The 22,040-nt window shown below is 40.4% G+C and overlaps 1 protein-coding gene across 4 annotated transcripts in view; it reads left to right on the forward strand.

The window, feature by feature from the left end:
- Positions 1 to 22,040, forward strand: part of SFMBT1 (Scm like with four mbt domains 1) — a 130,291-nt gene that overhangs the window by 100,729 nt on the left and 7,522 nt on the right. For all 4 annotated transcript variants that reach the window (XM_068558918.1, XM_068558921.1, XM_068558919.1 and 1 more), the window contains 12 exons: positions 1,657 to 1,903; positions 2,953 to 3,047; positions 3,541 to 3,642; positions 5,531 to 5,681; positions 7,865 to 7,947; positions 10,299 to 10,425; positions 11,478 to 11,591; positions 13,333 to 13,375; positions 15,896 to 15,960; positions 18,170 to 18,309; positions 19,061 to 19,170; positions 20,269 to 20,444. In XM_068558918.1, the coding sequence (XP_068415019.1) occupies positions 1,657 to 1,903; positions 2,953 to 3,047; positions 3,541 to 3,642; positions 5,531 to 5,681; positions 7,865 to 7,947; positions 10,299 to 10,425; positions 11,478 to 11,591; positions 13,333 to 13,375; positions 15,896 to 15,960; positions 18,170 to 18,309; positions 19,061 to 19,170; positions 20,269 to 20,444 (1,453 nt within the window). The remainder of the gene's footprint in view (positions 1 to 1,656; positions 1,904 to 2,952; positions 3,048 to 3,540; positions 3,643 to 5,530; positions 5,682 to 7,864; positions 7,948 to 10,298; positions 10,426 to 11,477; positions 11,592 to 13,332; positions 13,376 to 15,895; positions 15,961 to 18,169; positions 18,310 to 19,060; positions 19,171 to 20,268; positions 20,445 to 22,040) is intronic.

Raw genomic sequence — 22,040 nt, forward strand, 5'->3', positions numbered from 1 at the left:
ATATTTCAAACTTTTCATTATTATTATATCTGTATGGTGATCTCTGATCAGTGATCTTTGATGTTACTATTGTAATTGGTTTTTGTTTTGTATTTTTAAATTACGATATGTGCATTTTTTTTAGACAATGCTGTTGCACACTTAATAGACTACAATATAGTGTAAACTTTATTTTTATATGCACTGGGAAACCAAAAAATTAATATGGTTCACTTTATTGCAATATTTACTTTATTGTAGTAGTCTGGAACTGAACCTGCAATATCTCAGAGGTATGCCTGTAATCTGACTCATTTAATTATGTTTAGTCTGGGCCCGGCTAAACACTCAGTAACATTTGAATGAATGAATGAAATCATGAACAAATGAATTAATAAGTATCCTGCAGTACATTGACCTTGATTCTGCTATTCTTATCTTTAGCTGTGAATGTGTTCCTTCATTTGTTCATGTGTTCTTTTGCATATATATGAATATGTAAGTGTCATAGAGCAGTTTTGGTTTTTTTTTTTTAATAAATTTATTTATTTATTCATTTATTTTTGGCTGCCTTGGGTCTTTGTTGCTGCCCAGGGGCGACTCTTGGTTGCGGTGTGCAGGCTTCTCATTGCGGTGGCTTCTCTTGTTGCGGAGCACAGGCTATAGGCACGCGAGCTTCAGTAGTTGTGGCACGCGAATTCAGTAGTTGTGGCTTGCGGGCTCTAGAGCACAGGCTCAGTAGTTGTGGTGCACGGGCTTAGTTACTCCGTATCATGTGGGATCTTCCCAGACCAGGGCTTGAACCCATGTCCCTCCCCTGCATTGGCAGGCAGATTCTTAACCACTGTGCCACCAGGGAAGTCCGAGCAGTTCTTATTAGGAAAAAAATTTAAGTTTGAACATTAAGAATGGATGATATTGGAATCAGCCTTTGTTTTTATTCTTTTTTCTAGCTTTTAATATGTATCTAGAGAGTGAGAATTAAACTTTTCCTTTCCCTCAGTGTAATCAAAACACTCATTGCATTCATAAGAACATCGTTGTGAAATGAGTAAAAAAATCAGAACTGAAATGCCGTCAGCAGATAAGTGGATAAATTACTGCCCATGTATAATACATAATGTCAGTAAAACAGATTAAAAGAATGAGGAAGATTTATATGTGCTCTAGTAGAAAGATAGCTATGAAATATTAAGTGACAAACACACATTGAAAAAAATATACATTTTTCAAAAAATACAAAAGAGAAAAAGATAGACACGGGTGGCTGTTGACTTGTGTGTAGAAAACCCATTCTCAGAGAGTATATGCCAAAGCATTTATCATGGTTCTTTCCTGGAGGTAGGATTGTGGGGGATTTTGACTTTTGTCATATTTGATTTTTTTTAAAATGATGATCATATTTGCTTTTACAGAGACTAAATAATGATGATATTTTAAAAATTCTTTCTGGATGAAACTATAACATAGTCCTAGAGATAGAAATCTTTCTTTAAGATAAATATTTTCATGTCACCAGAAATAATACTATAGAGACTTGTATGATATTAGGCAGTTCAGTGTCACTAGCTTTGAATGGGTAAAAATATAAAGGCTAATTTGAGTTCATTTAAAACTTGATTTTAAAAATACTATGTTACCTCTCTTATATAATCATTTTGCTTTTTTTACCTGAAGCTCCGTAATGGGAGGAATCCTTTAGATCTCATTGCTCCAGGTTCCAGGCTGGAATGTCAAGCTTTCCAGGACTCTTTAAGTACTTGGATTGTTACTGTAGTAGACAACATCGGGGGAAGGCTGAAGCTGCGTTATGAAGGACTTGAGAGTTCTGATAATTTTGAACATTGGTTGTATTACTTGGATCCGTTTCTTCATTATGTTGGTTGGGCTGCTCAACAGGGATATGAGCTTCAGCCCCCATCAGGTGAGGAGCAATATAACGTTTTTCTTTTAATATTACATTATTGTTTATTATATTTTTATTAATATCTATGAGACTGAAAAATACATTATTCTGCATATTATGGAAGCCTTTGTTAGTTTACATAATAGAGATATTGAAAAAATGTATATGGAGTAGTTAAATGCCTTTTTTTTTTTTATTGGCTTTATTGCCTTAGTAATTTGCCACACATACTGATATACCTTCTGCTCCAACTTTTACTGACTTCTGCCCCAACTCATACTGATCCGTTACCAAAACTGAAGAAAAATTGTCTAGGTAGCATTCACATAGTTATAGGAGTAGGACAGGTCTTGAGTTCAAAGCAAATTGTTGATTAAAAGATATCCCAATAATATTAAAGCAGGAGTTAATATTTGAATCAATTTACATTCATTATTATGTGCCCCAACTTGGATGCTATATTATATTATTTTGTGGACAACAGCAATCCTTATGATCTTACTGTAGGTATTTTCACCAAACACTACCCAGGTTCTGAACAGAGGAGACAAGGTACTGAAGTTGAAGTTAAAGTTATAAGTTCTCGGGGGCTTCCCTGGTGGCGCAGTGGTTGAGAATCTGCCTGCTAATGCAGGGGACACGGGTTCAAGCCCTGGTCTGGGAAGATCCCACATGCCGCGGAGCAGCTGGGCCCGTGAGCCACAACTGCTGAGCCTGCGCGTCTGGAGCCTGTGCCCCGCAACGGGAGGGGCCGCGATAGTGAGAGGCCCGCGCACCGCGATGAAGAGTGGCCCCCGCTTGCCGCAACTAGAGAAAGCCCTCGCACGAAACGAAGACCCGACACAGCAAAAAAAATAAATAAATAAATAAATGATAAATAAATAAATAAAGTAGCTATTAAAAAAAAAAAAGTTATAAGTTCTCTGAGTAAAGATGGTATAAGTGGGCTTGAACCCCTTCCTTTTTCCCAGTGGAAAGTGACTTTTTTATGTGAATGCTTTCAGAGCAGTTATAAAATGTGTAAGTTCTCACATCACTTAAAGCATCCTGTCTTGTTTTAACTAAAGCCATCAGACATCTGAAAACTGAAGTTGAGTGGCAAGAGATCTTGGCCAAAGTGAAAGAGGAGGAGGAAGAGCCATTACCATCTTACTTATTTAAGGTAAAAACAAAAATGTGGTAGATAGGTACTTATCTTCTCACAGTAGACTAAAGCAATATGGGGGAGCTGCAAAGCATAAAATAACCCCTGGCGTCAGTGAGAGTGCTGTGATGCCTGAAGGAGGGAAGAGGTTTGAAGGCTAGCTAGAGTGATGATCATCCTTTTTTCCTAGAAGTAGTCTACGTTATTTCCTGAAGCGCTCTTAAAGCATTTTGAGTCTTTTCTTTTCTACTCTGAAGTACATAGCCTTGACTTGTTATAAAATAAACTTGTTTTTTCTCTGTATGACCCTCGTGTTCTGAATGTAGAGAGTAGGAGTGCTTCTTTTGGGTTTTTTTTTTCCTAAATAATTTTTTCCAGGCTGGGAAGACAATTATAGGATTAGATTATTTACCAGAAGCTGGACAGTTCCATTATTTTAATTAAGAGTATATGAGTATAAAATTAACGTGCAGATACTATATTTTATTCCCTCTTGGCATTTGCATTTCAGGATAAACAAGTGATCGGCACTCATTCATTCTCTGTAAATATGAAATTGGAAGCTGTGGATCCCTGGTCTCCTTTTGGGATCTCTCCTGCTACAATTGTTAAGGTAAAATGGAGGCAACTCTCTTGGTAAGAATTCTTGTCAGGGTGACTGGTTTAGGAAATCGGTAGTGTTTTAATCTTCAAACTCCACTAATCCAACCCATTGTTTCTCCTAAGCTGTGAGGCTAGAATTAGTTCTGTGCACATTTTACATTTGTAATGTCTGGTTCTTTGTGGCCCATTCCTTTGTCAGAGCTTGGTTGCCCCAGCTAACCAAAGCCTGGGCGCCAGAGTAGTGGGGTGCACATTCTTTGGGGCAGGCCTAGCTGTACATAACTATAGAGGAGATTTAAGTGGCAGGTAGCCCATGATATCTGAAAAGTTTGGAGGCAGGCAGTGTCATCAGTGTCCAGCTAGGTGCAGGGCTCGTTGGGTGAGCAGATGTGTGGGCAACAGTTGATTAGTGTCACAAGATCTGCCAGTAGGATTGCTCCAGCCATGGATTCCAGATTCAGACTTTAATCTTTTGGAAGACTGACAAAAGCGAGCTTCTTGTTAGAAGTAACCACAAGAACTGGGCAGGTTGTCAAGGCCCAGTTACTCAGTAACTAGAACTGAGGCATAAGGTAGAGGATTTCGTTTTAAGAGTAGAGCAGAAGCCCATTTACTGAAAGTAGAACCAAAAGTCAAGTGTGACAAGAGGAATAGTTATGTGGACGCTGAATCGTCTGACCTGTTGAGATTTAAATTTTCCTTACGTTAGAAGAAGGTTATTCTTAGAACAAGAAGTGGGCTTCCCTGCTGGCACAGTGGTTAAGAATCCGCCTGCCAAGGCAGGGGACACGGGTTTGAACCCTGGTCTGGGAAGGTCCCACATGCCGCGGAGCAACTAAGCCCGTGTGCCACAACTACTGAGCCTGCGCTCTAGAGCCCACGAGCCACAACTACTGAAGCCCATGCGCCTAGAGCCCATGCTCTGCAGCAAGAGAAGCCACCACAGTGAGAAGCCCGTGCACCGCAACAAAGAGTAGCCCCCGCTTGCCGCAACTAGAGAAAGCCTGCGTGCAGCAACAAAGACCCAACGCAGCCAAAAATAAATAAAACAAAATAAATAAATTTATTTTTTAAAAAAAGAGTAACTTCACAAAAGGAGGGGAAAAAAAAGAACAAGAAGGGATTCTGAACCTGCAGTGGGGTCAGAAGGTCCTTTCTGGAGTTGAGGGGTAGGTGGTAAGGAGCCAGGGGAGTTTCATAAAACCTTCTCTTTGGCATTTGAAACTAGGCTAGGATCTGATCTAATAAACTGGTGTAGTTGACTCCTCACTGAGCCTGAACTAAGCTTTGTTTGGAGCTCAACAACTTGGATTTAAATCTAGGTTCTGTTTCTTCCTGTCAGTGTAACATGGAGCAAGTTATTTAACTGCTTTTTAAACTCAGTTTCCTTTTCTGCAAAGTGGGGTTGATAATGGTACCTCGTTAGAGTGTTAGGAAGATTAAAGCTGAATTAATACAAAAAAAAGCATTTAAACAGTGCCTGACACAGAGATAACATTTACTGAGTGCTTAGTAGTAGTATTAAAACACACTTAATGTTATTATTAATGTGGCTATTAACTTTTGTAGCATGTTCAGCTATGCCAAGGAAGTGACGTGTGTGTGTGTGTGTGTGCGCATGCGTGCATAAACATACACATATTGGGATTGACATATATACACTACCATGTGTAAAACAGCTTCTGTATAGCGCAGGGAGCTCAGCTCGGTGCTCTGTGGTGACCTAGATGGGTGGGACGGGTGGGAGGGAGGTCCCAGAGGGAGGGGGTATATGTATACATATAGCTGATTGACTTTGTTGTACAGCAGGAACTAGCACAACATTGTAAAGCAACTATACCCCAATTAAAAAAAAAACAAAACATTTGTCTATTTTATGTGTTAAATCATATATACAGGTTTTTGATGAGAAGTATTTTCTGGTGGAAATGGATGATTTGCGACCAGAGAATCGTGCACAGCGATCCTTCGTGTGTCATGCTGACAGTCCTGGTATTTTCCCTGTGCAGTGGGGTCTGAAGAATGGTTTACACATCAGTCCCCCTCCTGGTGTGTATTCATTCTTTTCTGATTTGTTTGCTTCGAAATGAGATTTATCAGATGGCTTTACCTGGATCTTTTGTCCCCCTCTCTCCTCACACCCAATCCTGTCCTTAATGTTTTGGGGGCCCAAGACAAGTGTAAACAAAGACCTAGATTCCAGTATCTACATATTTAAAAGTTATAAATTAAGCTTAAAAGCTAGTAAATAGGGACTTCCCTGGTGGCACAGTGGTTAGGACTCTGCGCTCCCCAAAGCAGGGGGCCCGGGTTCAATCCCTGGTCAGGGAACTAGATTGCACATGCATGCCACAACTAAGGAGCCCGCCTGCCACAACTAAGACCAGTGCAACCAAATAAATAAATATTTTTTAAAAAAACAAAAAACTAGTAAATAAAGTATGTCCTACTACCTTGATAAATATCTTCATAACATCCTGGGGTTCCATGCAGCTTCCTTAGTTCATTCCATGTGTGTCTGCTGGGAGGCAACAGGGGTGAGGGTAGGATGCAATGAGTGTTGGGAGCTGATTTATGAGAAGAGGCCTTAGAGCCAGAGTTAGGAGGTAGATTACTGATTTTTAGGTTTCTGGGCCTCCTCTTGGAGACTCTTTGGACCTCAGAGGGAGATTTATGGTCAAAAGTAGAACTCAGGCTGTAAGTAGGAAGGTAGCAGCTCATTTTCTTCATGTTTGCAACTTTGCAAAATTTAATCTTTGACCCTTTAATCAAGATTACTAAATATGACTTATTTGAGCTGAAATTTTAGGTATTTTTTTAACATAGAGTATCTGGAAGTGTAAGGTGTTTATCTGATTTTTGTGTCAGCAAATCAGATTATTTGACTGGCTCTATATAATTTATTGGTAAGCTCTTAGTAAAACATAGCTTCACTTTCTAAATAGCGACTGCTGGAACACTGGGCTGGAAGTGCTCTTTTCTGTTAATAAGAGTCACAGACTCTGAACCTTTGTCTTCCGTTCAGCCTTCATTCATCCAACAAACATTTTGTGGAATGTTTGCTTTGAGCCAGGCATTGGACTTGTCACGGGGGAAACAAAAGTGAGAATGGCAGTTCCTTCAATGAGTAAATAGGGGAAAACCATAACAGAACCCCCCAGGTTCTCCCTCATCAGTGAACAGACAGTGGGAGTGCCTGCCTGGTGGTGATGGTTGGGGGGACGTACCTACAGGAGCATGTTCCTGCTTTGCAGTAATGCTCTGAACATCCCAAGTTCCTTATCCTGCCCGCTGCCATTACATGAGAAGAAAAAAAAATTTATTAAAGATATCACCTGTCTCAGCATTGTTGTAGACAACTCAGCTGTCTTTGTAAATATCAGTAGAAGGAAAGTAGTGGATTATGTAATTAAAAATGGTAGATAATTTACTGTCAGGAGTTGAGGGGGAGGCAGAGAGAACATGGTGCCAGTCTGAGGTGGGCAGAGGAGGTGACTGCAGGGGCTGTTTGGCTGTAGGCTGGTGTGCTCTTCAGTAGCCTGCTCTGTGCCTGTGGGACATTGAGCTCTGGGGAGCGGAGGTGAGCTCAGACACGGCGGGGCAGCCGGACTCAGTCCAGCTCCTTGCACAGAGCCGGTGCCATCAGGGTGTCAGGTTAGAGGGGCTTCTGCCAAGAACCTGTAGACTTAAGCGGGGAATTAAGCTCAGCTTTCTTCCTGAAATGAATTCATGATTCAGTTTATAGAGCACTGAGATTCTATAGAACACAAATCTGAAACCTGTGCTGGGAATATTAGTAGTTGCTAAGACATGTTTAAGGGAATCGCTTCACGAAAGGAAAAAGTCGTCACTGATTCAATAGTGCTGTAGGCTGTTTGTTGTCTCTTTTCCTTTAGACCCTGAGTCTCTCTCCTTTCGAGACTGGATTTATTAGCACGAATCAAATTCAGTCATAACTGTCTTAAATTCTTTCGGTAAACTGTCAACAACTAATCATACAACATATTGTTCCACAAAATGCCGAATCTGAAGTGTGAGTTTAAAAACTTACCCAGAGTTGCTCCGTTTTATGAAGTTAGTACTTCGGATTTAGTAGGGTGTTTTTTCCCCTCTCGAAAATGGTCAGAGTCCTCCAGTTAGCAAGATGAGAAGTTGTGGGTGGACACCTGGCAGAGTGGCAAAGCCAGGCAGGCATGTGAGGTGTGAATCATTGCTCTTTTGTCCCTACCCAGGCTACCCAGGCCAGGACTTTGACTGGGCCGACTACCTCAAACAGTGTGGTGCTGAAGCTGCTCCCCAGAGGTGCTTCCCTCCGGTGAGAATCCTGTCCCCTCAGGGCCGCTGCTTCGGGGCTGCTGGGGACTGCTGTGCTTCCCCGGCTGTGATGACGTTTACTCTGAAACCAGTTCTCTCATGCAACCCCAAAACGCCTCTCGTTGACTGTAACAAAACGGTCCAAGGAAAATTTCATTGGCTGCGGAAGTTAATTTGTTAATTTAATTAGTTTAACAGTTTATCAATTTGGTTTTTCTTTTATTAGCTGAAATCATGTGAACTTGAAACTTTAGTTTATGATGAGTTTCGGTGGTCCATTAATAGGAAAAAAAGATGAAATATTAAGGAGAGAAAATTATTAAACTCGTTTGTGGTTTACAAAACCGAACAGCAGTAAAAAGCTTAGAACACAAAGCAACAGTTTCCTGCTCTGTCCCTTTCCATGGCTTCCCTTCCCAGAAGTATTCATTTCCTATGCTTCTCACTGTTTGTTATTCTCATATTTATACTTCCTCCCTTACAATTCGCTGCTATCTTTTGAGTTAATTTTAGATGTGTCTCTCAATTCTATATTACGGTAAGTGAGTAATCTAGCGATTTTACCTTACCTTTCTCCTCTGTCTTACCTATCTCCTCTTCCTGTTAGAGTGATACTACAATCCTCGGTTAAGTCTGAATTTGTGTATTTACATTATCATGGGCGTTTAGGTGTTACTCACAGATTAGCAGTGTAGTATTTTACGATTGTTTTCTTCTTTTATTTGTCCTCAAGTTAATAATTGCCTTGTTTTTCATAGCCTAATTTTCTTTGCCTATAATACTAGTTCCTCCCACACCTTCCAGTAGATTCTCAAAACTCTTAGCGTATCAGGAAATCTGTCATGTCTAATATATTTTTTTAGAGACACCCCTCTTAGCAACCTCTTTTTAGACAGGTTACTGTCTTGGCTTGCCATGTAGTTTTAATTCTGGAGACTGCTCTGCTGTGTCACCCAAGGAATTGCCTCGCCTTCTTCTTAGGACTTGGGATTCCTGTTTTATATATCTCATGGCCTCTTCTTTTTTGGTTTACTCCCTTGTTTTGATGGAGCCTGTCTCTCAGTAGCTTCCTGAAATGGGATGCAAGAGACGTAAGACGTTTTGGTGTTTGAAACTGTGTTCACTCTACTAAACTTGACTGATCGTTTGGCTCAGTGTGGAATTTGAGAATGGAAGTTATTTCACTTTAGAATTTTGAAAACCTCAGTTGTTTTCTACCTTATAGTGTTGGTATTGAGAAGTTGAAAGCCATTCGTATTCGTGATCTTTCATATATGACCTGCCCTTTTCTCTATCCCTGGAAGGTTATAGAATCCCTTTAGTCACTCCCTTTCAGTGTCAAGCCATGGCTTGGCCTGTCTTCACCCATGTGCTGGGGCGTGGAGAGCACATTCTCTCTGGAAACTTGCACCTCTCTGTGCTGGGAAGTTCCCTTGGCTCTCTTCTTTGATTTCCTTTTCTTTTTCTCTCTTCTCCTTCTGGAATTCTCATTTTGGTGGCCCTCTGGACCAGGCCTCCAATTCCACCGCACCCTCCCCACCCCCACCGCTTTTCCTGCTTCTTAGGGGGTTTTTTTTGCTTTGCTTGCTGGAAGATTTCCTAAACTTTATCTTTCAACCCTTATTTTGAGTTTTTAATTATTGATATCACGTTTTTAATTTTTAAAAGCTATTTCTGAATATTTTTAATAACATACTGTTCTTATTTTAAAGATGCAATAGTTTTTCTCATCTTTGAGAGGATGTTAATTTACCCCCACCTTTTTGTGATTTTTCTTCTTGCATAATCTGTTTTCTCCAAGTTGCTTGTTTTGTCTGTTTTGGTCTCTAGCTTTCATATATTTAGATATCTGGTAATTCCTTGGTGGAATTTGCTTGCTTATATTTAAGAAATGGGAGACTAAAAGAAAAAGCTGATTGGAAGCTCTGAGCATGTGGGTGGGGCTTGTCAACCTTGAACTTCCCTATTGGGTAAGATCTGTCTGGCCATTTGTTGGGGAAACCTAAATCCATGTCTTTATGTGTTCCTTCTTGTGCTTCATATTGCCACAAGAAGTCTCTTCCATTCGCTTGCGTGGAGGGTAGAAGCAGGGACTGGGCCTCAGCATTCCACATGCTAATCTCTGTTCTGGACAGCACGCGTACCCTCAATAGTTCCTGTGTCCTCCTGCCCAGGGATCTGATGTTTTACCCTCTGGAGGATAAATCTTATCTTCTCTAGGGAGGGGAAGGGACAGTTACCCTGGGGTGTGGAATGGAGGAGTTACTCTAGGATTAACTGTTACTTGGAAAGTTCTCTCAGATGAGCACGTGAGTTAATACTGAGTATGTATTTGATTAATTTATCTTCTAGTCAATTTCTGAGCATGAATTTAAGGAGAACATGAAGCTTGAGGCAGTGAACCCTCTTCTCCCTGAAGAAGTGTGCGTTGCCACCATTACTGCAGTGAGAGGCTCCTACCTGTGGCTCCAGTTGGAGGGTGAGCGTCAACACCCCTGAGAAGCCGTCGTCTGACCACTCTTCTTTGCCTTCCTGTTGACCCCTGTAGTGTGGCTTGTTAAACTTAATTGATTAGCTAAATAGGGGTCTTGTTCAGAGACTTCTAATTTGTAATGTAAGACTCTGAGCTAAAAATTCATCTTCCTCTCCTTGATCTTCAAGTTTTAGGAAATGAATATGAATAAAAGCCTTCACTTATATGGGCCCCTGTTTTCTTGAAGGGGAAAATACAGGTTAAAAATAGCATATATTTTGATGTGACCAAAATACATGAGCCATGAGCATTAGTAACTAGCTTATTCGAGAGATTATATTTTGGTTGCCCCCAACCAGTAGAACCAAAAAGTATGTAAAATTGAAAAGATATATTATGCTAAAAGTAATATTCAGTGATGGGACAGGTTTGTGGACAGAAAGAAGTGTGTGAGTACTCAGCACTACAGCTTACTATGCCTGGGTTTCCTTTTATTCACTGCTGAATAGTCAGACGCGGTACTTACTGTTGTTCCCGGTTTGTAGAATCGGCCTCTAACATAGGTGTCAAGGACAGTATTGGATGTACATGTTTATGCAACCCCTGCTGAGCAACTTTGTTTACATCACTCTCTGATTTGAGCCCACCGATCTAACTTCTGGCTTGTTCCTGAGTACCAGAAGTAATGTTTTTATTGAGTAGAACTATAACGTTTGCCTTTTATTTTCCAGTTATTTCATGGAATTGACGACCATATTTGTCAACCATCTGAATGATATTACTGGTCGTTCTAGGTGCTTATTTGCTGTTCCCTAACTAAGGGTCACTCTGTACATTGACTACCTGTTTTGGTCTTTATACAGTTATGCTTGGGGGACAGTTTGCTTTTTCTCTTAATGTGAAAAAGTATGACTTCTGTGTAAAGGGAACTTGCTTAAGAGACTTTGTGTCTGTATTATTGCAACAGTAGAACACTGGCTACTAGAACATTGTCTAGAAAGTAGTTTATGAAGAAAGCTATTTAATAGTCTTTTAAAAATTGTTTTAAATCTAAACAGGTTCTAAGAAACCCATACCTGAATTTATTGTGAATGTGGAATCCATGGATATATTTCCTTTGGGCTGGTGTGAAACCAATGGCCATCCCCTCAGCACTCCTCGCCGAGCACGAGGTAGCTGTCTATTTCTGGGTCAGAGGATTGATTGTTAAATAATTTGCTGTGTGGCTGTTACCAAGTAGGAGGACATTTCAGAGAAAAATAAAATGATATTCTGGTTATCTGTTTCTGCATAGGAAATCATTCATTGCAACAAAACATTTATTATCTCACATTTTCTGTAAGTCAGGAATTTGACGCAACTTAGCTGGGACCTCTGGATCCGAGTCTCTGGTGAGGCTGCATTCACGGTGTCAGCAGGGCTCTTGTCATCTCAAGGCCCAGCTGGGGGAGGATCTGCTCCCAAGTTTACTCAGATGGTTGTGGGCAGGAATTCATTTCCTTGTGGGCTCTTGGACTGAGGGCCTCAGTTCCCTGTTGACTGTCAGTTGGAGGCTTCCCTCAGTTTCTTGTCATGTGGGCCACTTCGTGGGGGAGCTCACAGCACGGGAGTTGGCTTCCATCAGAGCCAGCAAGCAAGAGAGAGAGACTGAGCAAGACACAAGTCCCCATGTTTTGTAACCTAATCTTAAAGTGATCCTCCCCCAACTTTTAAAAACAGCTTTATTGAGAGATATTTATATACCATAAAATTTGCTCCTTTAAAGTACAGTTGACCCTTGAGCAATGTGGGTTTGAACTGTGTGGGTCTACTTGTATGTGGATTTGTTTCAATAAATATGTACTATAGTACTACATGACCCCTGGATGGTTGAATCCGCGGATGCAGAACTGCACATACAGAGGGTGGAATGTAAAGTTATACGTGGATCTTCGACTGCTTGGGGGTTGGCACTCCAACCCCTGCATTGTTCAAGGGTCACCTATATTTAAAACCTAGTTCTGTGTTTTTTTAACTAGCAAGTACTATAAGTATTGCTATGTCTTTATACAGAAACCAAAAATAATATTTTTAAGCCTCCCTGGGACAGCCAACTTCTATGAATATTTTCTGGGGGGAAATAAAATGGTGTAGCTGCTTTGGAAGACAATCTGGCAGTTCCTCGAAGTGTTAAATATAGAGCTATATACTCATGAGAAATGAAAACATATATCCACATAAAAACTTGTACACAAATGTACATAGTGGAACCAATCCAAATGTCCGTCAACTGATGCATAGATAAACAAATGTGGTATCTCCACACCATGGAATAGTATTCAGAAATATAAAGGAATGAGGTGTTAGCACACACCACAACTTGGATGAACTCTGAGAACATTATGCTAAGTAAAAGAAGCCAGTCACAAAAGAGCACATGTTGTATGATTCCATTTATGATTTAACAAGCAAATCTAGAGAGAGGAAAAGTAGATTAGTAGTTACCTAGGGCTCGGGGGTGGTTAAGTGGAGAGGTGATTGCTAAGGGGTACCGAGTTTCTTTTTGAGATGATAAAAATATTCTCAAATTGACTGTGGTAATAATTGCCCAACTATGTGAATACACTAAAGACCAGTGAACTGCGTATGGTTGTCCCTCCGTATATGTGGAGGATTGGTTCTGGGGCCTGCCATGGATACCAGCATCTGCAGATGCACAAGTCCCATAGTTGGCCTTCTGTCTCTGCTGTTTTGCATCTGAGGAATCAACTAACTGCAGACTGTGTAGTACCACAGTATTTACTGTTGAAAAAATCCACATATACTCAGACCCATGTTGTTCAAAGGCCAGCTGTAAGCTAAAGTTAGCTTAATGCATATGTAACTTTTCCTTTGTCTTTTTATTTTTCTTGACATTTTTTTTTCTTTGTACAGTACACAAACAGAGGAAAATTGCAGTGGTTCAACCAGAAAAACAGTAAGTGATAGTATGTTTGAATAGTTGACATTTGAAAGTTAGATATCTAGAAGAAGAAATAACTATTTCAGAGAGTATATCTCCTCATATATTGTTTTCTCAGATGGAAGCATAATCCTTTAATTCAGCTTTTGATAGTTTATATACTTCTCCTTACAATATGAGCATTTCCTAAAGTGGCATTATATATAAAAGGGTACGATGCATTCTCAAGATGTTCCCCAAATTGAATTTTCTTTGGCTTTTAGACCCTGAAGACATTTGAATAAGAGAGGAAATAGAGTCTCTATGCTGGTATTTGTTAAGGAAAACCAAAAATTATAAATCAGGTTATGATTTGTCGCAGTGAAAAGAACTTGAGGTAGAAAACAACAACTCTACAAGAAAAGTCACACTCAGAGGAGTGCTTCTGTCTCCCATTAAGAAGCCCTTTGGGACTTCCCTGGTGGTCCAGTGGTTAAGACTTTGCGCTCCCAATGCAAGGGACCCGGTTTCGATCCCTAGTCAGGGAACTAGATCCCACATGCCACAACAAAGATCCTGCACGCGGCAACAAAGATCCCACGTGCCGCAACTAAGACCCGGTGCAGCCAAGTAAATAAACAGATAAATATTTTTTTTAAAAAAACCCTTTGTAGCGTTCCTTCATACACACTGTTGAAAAGCAAAGAATTAGTGGTGCCTTTAAAATACAAGGGATTCTGTGTGCATGCGTATTTTTAAAAATTGGGTTTTCAATTCTGTCTTAGCTCAGGCCACCAGAACGAAATACCAGAGACTGGTGGCTTAAACAACAGAAATGTATTTCTCACAGTTCTGGAGGCTGGAAGTCTAAGATCAGGTACCAGCCTGATTTGGTTCCTGGTCAAGGCTCTCTTCCTAGCTTGCAGATAGCCATCTTCACGCTGCGTCCTCACATGGCAGGAGCGAGGAGGAAGGGAGTTCTTTCTTTCTTGTTCTTCATATGAGGCCACTGATCCTATCGGGTTAGAGCCCCACCCTTATTTACTGCCTAAAAGGCCTATGTCCAAACACACTCACATGGGGTGGGGGTGGAATTAGGGCTTCAACATATGAATTTAAGAGAACACAATTCAGTCTGTAGCAAATTCTGTATAATTTATAGCTGCTTTCGTGGCTATATGAGTAATAAAACTGACAATTGAGGTGGAGAGAAAGGCTGCAGCATTCTAGCCCAGCTAGAGGACTGAGAAAGCAATGACAAAAAAACTGGCTTTGGATTTTTCCTTGACTTAGTCATCAAGACTGATCCAAAGGTTTAGTCAGGAAGTATTCTGAAAAGATAAATTAGCCTTTTTCAGTGATTGCTGCATATGGTGTAATTCTGTTTTTGTAATTTGTCTTTAATTTTGAAACTGATAGAAGGAAACAGACCCTATGTAAAAATGCCTCTGTTCTTCATCTATTAAAAAAACAAGTACAGATCTTCCTCGATTTATAATGGGATTATGTCCCAATAAACCCACCTTAAGTTGAAAATATCATAAGTTAAAAGTGCATTTAACACACCTAACCTACCAAACATCGTAGCTTAGCCTACCTTAAATGTGCTCAGGACACTTATACATTAACCTTCAGTTGGGCAAAGTCATCTACCACAAAGAATACTCATGTGACGTATTGACTACTGTATTGAAAGCAGAAAACAGAAAGGTTGTAAGTGTATTGATTGTTTACCCTGTGATCTCCTGCCTGACTGGGTTGCTGCCCAGGAACATGGATTGTACCGCATATCACTAGCCAGGGAAAAGATCAAAATTCAAAGTATGGTTTCTGCTGAATGCATATTGCTCTTGCACCGTCGTTAAGTGGAAATATCGTTAAGTAGAACCACTGTAAATTGGGGACCATCTGTAGTTTACTTGTGGTTTAAGAATCCAACAAGGGGGCTTCCCTGGCGGCGCAGTGGTTGAGGGTCTGCCTGACAATGCAGGGGACACGGGTTCGAGCCCCGGTCTGGGAGGATCCCACATGCCGCGGAGCGGCTGGGCCCGTGAGCCACAGTTGCTGAGCCTGCGCGTCTGGAGCCTGTGCTCCGCAACGGGCGAGGCCGCGATAGTGAGAGGCCCGCGCACCGCGATGAAGAGTGGCCCCCACTTGCCACAGCTGGAGAAAGCCCTCGTGCAGAAGCGAAGACCCAACACAGCCATAAATGGATAAATGGATAAATAAAAATTAAAAAGAAAAAATGGGAAAAAATTAAAAAAAAAAAAAAAAAAGAATCCAACAAGGAATTCTATAATTTGTTGCTCACATGAATGCAAGTTCATTGGAACATGCAGTATCACAGCGCTGTCTACAGACTGTTGTCCCCTTAGAACATGTCCATAGTTTTTAAAACAATTGCTGTTTCTAAAAAAAGTACAATTGAGGAAGTACCTTTTGTTACCAATTTTGCAATCTGCCACAGTTGTTTTCTTAGATTTGAAGGAAACTAATCCTCACATTTTACTGATCTTAGGAATTAACTCAGTATTTTGTTGTGTTTTCTTGATGCAGAGTACCATCCTCAAGGACTGTCCATGAGGGTCTGAAGAATCAGGAGCTGAGCTCCACAGACTCAGGTATAAGTGCATGCAATCTTAAGGAAAAGACGACCTTTAGCTTCTTTTAATGGACTATATCTAAAAATAACTTAAACAATACCTTTGATTTATGGGATGTAGCTTTATAGAGGGGTCTCTTAGTTGTGATTTTAAAGAGTTACAATTGTCTAAGATATATTTAGTTTAATAATTATCTTTAGGCTGGTATTTCTGTCCATTATAAATGGACATTATAATATTTTAGCCATTATTTACTGATCACTTGTCAGTGTTAAAGGCTCTGGAGGTCAATATATCATCCCTGAGTTTAAATAAAGAAACTTAGGCTTTTCAGATCGTGCTCTTTTTTTAAACTGGGTGGTTGAGAGGTAGATATTTATTCTTCTTTAAAACCTTTTTATGATATACACACTTTGTATATATATTTTGCAATTAAAAAAAACAAAACACTGAAAAACAGATTGTTCCAGAGGCAATGCCTGATAAATTAGACAAGGACCCTTGCTGGAGGCCCAAGCCTTTTGACCAGGGCTCCTTGGAACTACTCTTGACACCCCTTTGCTGGTTGTATAATGCGTAGCATCTTGGCTCTGTGTGTTTTAGCACAAATTAGGCATTTGGGTGGTATTTAGTAAATGCCTAGAGAAGAAAGGAAACCAAAGCTCAAAAGAGGTCACACAGCTTACAGTAGAAGGGTCAGAAATGGAACTCAGATTTTTCTCAAGTTCAAAACCTGCACTTTTGTCTCTTCTACCCACTGCCTTTTCATAACATCATTTATACATAGAGGATCAGGGCTGCGTGACTCCTTATCTTTGACGTGTTACTGACCATTCTAATGCCTACTGAAACTAAAGAATTAAGACATTAATATCTCATGTGACCATAGCCAAAATGTGTTTGCTTTGGGTTTTGTCATATGTCAAGTTACCTTGGAAACAGAGCCTGAGACTCTGATATTTGCATGCAGGAGTTTCACTGGGGAGTGCTTTTTGAAACACTCCTGGGAAGGGTAAAAGATGCAGGACTGGGCAGGGGGAGAAGTTGAGTCACAGTGCAGTTGTAACAGAAGCCTCTTCCAGTCCCACAGGGAGCCTTGGAGCTGGTATAGCCACTGAGTGTCCCTCAGTGGTGTGTCCCTAGAGGTGTGGTGGCCACACCCTTGTACTCCCTCATTGGTCAGTTACTGGAAGTGAGCTGCTTCTCCCTCCCCACCTCACAAAGGGTGGGACCTTGGGCAAGGTAGCTCTCTCCTACTGAGGGGCAGTTCTGGACTGAGAGATGTTCCAGGATAGACTCACAACTGAGAGCTGTAAACGCCCAACATTCCCAGCAGCAGGGAGCATCCCCTGAGAGGATCTGGGTGGCAGAGTTCAAATGGAGAAGTGGGCACCAACGTGCTGACCGCTGTGCTAAGACTGGGTTCTTAATTAGAGAATGAACACTATGTACTTCAGGGTGCTATCAACACTGGGCAGTGTACACGCTCGTTTCCTTTTGATTAACAGGCAGTATCCATCAGAAGAGCTTTCTTTGCTTTATATGAAAATGGAAAATGTTTTTGTGTCCTTGAATTTTTTTACATTTAGTAGCTGAATTGCCAACTACTCATATGAGGGGATTAAAAAAACCTTATATTGGAGTACAGTATTCATACAGAAAAATAGTTGAAGAGAGGGGTCTCTAGGCCTGGTTATACCCCGTAATACCTAAAGAACTTAGAGGTGTGGTCACAGAATGCTTTTATCCCTCTGAGGAATCGCAGTGATGGGAGGGCTCCCACATCACCAAAGGCTACCAGCGTACTAGTTTGGTAGTTTTAAGGGGACAAACTGTAGTTCTGGATAATATTTACCATCACTGTCTAGAAATATTCTAGAATCGATTATTGAGTCGTTGATCTTCAGGAATCATCATGAGTTCTTGAAGTAAATCCTCCACTTCCTGTAGTGATAGAAGTGTGGGGCTCTGGAACAATGTTGCATTAACCAGGAGTTCATCTGCAGTAAGTCAGGGTGTTGTTGATCTCAGCAGAGTGATAGCTCTATAATAGACTTGTTGTAAGTATAAGGTATTTCACACTCAGACAGTATGTTAAACTCCAAAATAAGTTAAGTCCTGGCTTTATGTAATGGATATGCTGGGTTTTTTCTTCAATAATTCAGCCTTGGAAACATAGGGTAGAAAACTATTCTGTTCTGAATATTTGTTTCTCTTCATTTCTCAGTTATGATTAATGGAAAATATTGCTGTCCAAAGATATACTTCAACCACCGTTGCTTCTCAGGGCCATATCTTAACAAAGGAAGGATCGCTGAGCTGCCTCAATGTGTGGGACCTGGGAATTGTGTCCTGGTCCTCAGAGAGGTAAGGTTCCCGCCTAGAGTAAAAGAATTGAAGAAATTTCACAGCAGTCTGGTAGACTCATTCAGACAAGGATCAGCGTGCCGTAGGTGTGACAGCTCTAGGTTTTATCAAAAGTGACTCACTTTTCTCATGTATTGGGCAGTGAACTAGGCACATAATTATTTTTGCTCCATAGGAAACATTCACCTAAGCAGTTCTTCACGTGTCAGGTTCACCTCTTGTCAGTGTAGAAAGGTCTTCTGTCAGAGACCACGTGAGGACCATGCAGGAGTGAACATGAGAGTAGTCTAAGCCTGAGAGGCTGTGTGGCATTAACCTGGGACCGTGATAGAACTACATACACATCTGCTGGACTTGAGCTTCCCAGGCAGGGTGCTGCACTGCGGGTAAGAGATGTGAGGTTTTCAAACCTATCAGCCCTTAGGGTGGTGAGGCTGTGTCTGGGGAGGCCGGAGCTTCTGTGTGTACCATGACTAGGAAAGGATTTGGAAGCAAATGCTAGAGTAATTTTAAATTTGTGGTGCCTGTTTCTTCCTGACCATAATGTTTAGAATATTTAAGAGGGTCTCATTACTGTCTTATTTGCAACTTTGGTCAACTGTCATATCTTCAGTATTATTATTTTGTTAACGTTTGTTAATTAATATGACTAGAATTAATCACCTAGGTGGCATTCTAGGGAATAGCAAGGTTCTAATCGTCTGCTTTTCTCCTCCCCAACCCATATTTCTGCTTTAAAAATGGAGCACAGGTCCTCACTTTACTGATCAATGCGGCCTATAAACCCAGTCGTGTCCTTCGGGAGCTGCAGCTGGACAAAGACTCTGTGTGGCATGGATGTGGGGAAGTCCTCAAGGCCAAGTGAGTAGGCTCCCCTGCCCTTTATTCTTTTTATTAATTTTATTTTATTTTTATTTTTATTTTTTGGCTGCATTAGGGGTCTTCATTGCTGCATGTGGGCTTTCTCTAGTTGTGGCTAGCAGGGGCTACTCTTTGTTGCGGTACGTGGGCTTCTCATTGTGGTGGCTTCTCTTGTTGCAGGGCACAGGCTCTAGGCGTGCGGGCTTCAGTAGTTGTGGCACGTGGGCTCAGTAGTTGTGGCTCACGGGCTCTAGAGCGCAGGCTCAGTAGTTGTGGCGCACAGGCTTAGTTGCTCCGAGGCGTGTGGGATCTTCCCGGACCAGGGCTCGAACCCGTGTCCCCTGCATTGGCAGGCGGATTCTTAAGCACTGTGCCACCAGGAAAGCCCCCCCTGCCCTTTATTCTTAATCACGCTTAACAGGTCACAGAATTGATTCTTCCATGGATAATATTAGGATACTTATGTTCCCTTGGGCAGTGCTTCTTCAACTATTTGTGGTAAAGGACCAGGTTTGTTTTCTTTTTTAAGTTGCTATCCTATTATACTTTTATAAAATATGGTAAAAATGAGTTACAAAAATATGGAATTCAAAAGACATACAATGCAGGAACAGCTTTTTTGTTACTAGATTTAAGAGCCATAAAATTACTTTTGCAAGTTACTCTGAAAGTTTATAAAACATTTGTTCTTGTTTTCTGACCTCATCTTGTCATGGATGGGTAACAGTTGGCAGGTTATATTGGTCTGTGGACCATACTCGTGGAACCACTACTCCAGGGTCAAGGAAGACTTAATGAAAGTCACTTTTTTTTTAGTGGTTAGTGTAGAAGTTATTATTTGAAAACCTTAAACATAGGAACAGAAAGCAGGGACCTTATTTTGCTAATTTAAAAAGTCAGCTTTTAGTTGTCATAGCTTACTAGATTATAAATTTAAGTACAATATAAATTCCTCATTGTTTTCAGAGTCCTCAAACTGTAAGGGACATAGAATATTCTAAGAAGCAAAAATATTTTTCAGGTCTGTTAATATACTTGATTTTTCTCTGTGTAATCACTAGCCCAATAAACTTGGTATCTGATGTCTTCCAATGGCAGATACAAAGGAAAGAGTTACCGAGCTACTGTCGAGATAGTGAAAACAGCAGATCGGGTGACTGAATTCTGCCGGCAAACCTGTATCAAACTGGAGTGCTGTCCTAATCTCTTTGGTCCACGGATGGTTCTGGATAAGTGTTCAGAGAACTGCTCTGTACTTACGAAGACTAAATATAGTGAGTCAAGTTTTTTAAATTTGTTAACTGTAGCAGCTGACCATATCTCATATCCTGGAAGGTTTTTATTTTGCAGACATTCAGATATAGCAGAGGTATGCAAACTTTTTCTATAAAGGGCCAGATAATAATATTTTAGGCTACGGGTCATATGATCTCTTTTGCATATTCTTTTTGTTTTGTTTTATTTTAGTTTTTTTAAAAGAACACTTTTAAAAATGTAAATACTATTTTTAGCTTGTGGGCCATACCAAAACAGGCCATGGGTCACATTTGGCCTACAGGCCCTAGTTTGCCCACCTTTATGTACAGAGTGTATATAAATTAACTGTTGCATCTAATAGGATATGGAATCTGTTTATACAATCTGCATGTATTTATTACGGGTCCACTGTGTGCTGCCACTGTTCTAGCACTGGGATACAAATGTAAAGAAAAAAATTCCTTTCCTCATTGAGTTTACGTCTTAATGTGGGAGATAGATAATAAACAAGTGAACAAATAGAGAGAAGTACTATGGAGAAAAATGAAGCAAAATAAGCAAAGTAGGAGAGTGAGGAAGGCTAGCAGGTGGGGTGCTGTTCATACAGGTGGCCAAGAAAGTGAAGGAAGCAGGAGAGCTAGCTGTGCAGACACTGGGGTGAGAGTGCTGGGCAGGAGGCAGGAGTATGTCATAACAACACCTGCTGCCTCTCATTGCTTATCCTCTCTTTTGTGAAACTGCAAAAAAAAAAAAAAAAAAAAAAAAAAAAAGGCATTCAGAATGAAATGTTTAATTTGGAGTCTTGTCAAGGCATTGTTACCCAAACACAAAATTCTGATCCTACTTTTCCTTACATCCCACAAGCCCTGATGTCACTTAGGAGAATTAATACAGAGGTGGAGTTTACCTCGTAAAACTTGAAGATTTCTTTTAGGGGTTCTCTAATTTTGGGCCTCTTAAACTTTATCACGCGTGCAAATTATCTGAGGATCTTGTTAAAATAGAGGTTGTGGTTCATCAGGCCTGTGGGTATCTGGGGCCTAAGTGTCTGCATTCCCAGCAAGCTCCCAGATGCTGGTGATGCTGCTGATCCAAGGTCCATATTTAGCCTGACAAGTTTTCTAATTAGGATATGAATCACAAAACCATATGGGAGTATATAACCTAGTTTCTATTTATATTTATTGGATTGTAAACTCCTTAAGAGCAGGGTTTGTCTAACTTATTATTATTGTGTCAGATTCAGCACTTAGTTTAGTAAATTGCAATGATTAGTGGCTAAGTGAAATGTACTGTTCATATAAGCACGTGTATAAGTACACCAATTTGAGCCTTTGGAAGTATGTGGATTATGTTATGCTTTTTGTCTTGAATTTATTTTTTACAATGATATAATTGAAATTAGCCTAGATTTTAGGACTCTTTATAATTTTTCCCAATTAGTAATTTGAATGATACCAAATGGATTTATATCCTTTAGTTATTCATTTTTTGCAAAAAATTACGTTATGTTTTGATATTACTTTAATATGTAACTCAGAGCTAAACTAGGTATATTTCATTTTTGGAATTGTCTCTATATTCTAAAATTTATATGAAAATACAAAGGACCT

Source organism: Eschrichtius robustus, chromosome 12 (genome assembly GCF_028021215.1).
Source record: "Eschrichtius robustus isolate mEscRob2 chromosome 12, mEscRob2.pri, whole genome shotgun sequence".
Classification (NCBI taxonomy): Eukaryota; Metazoa; Chordata; class Mammalia; order Artiodactyla; family Eschrichtiidae; genus Eschrichtius; species Eschrichtius robustus.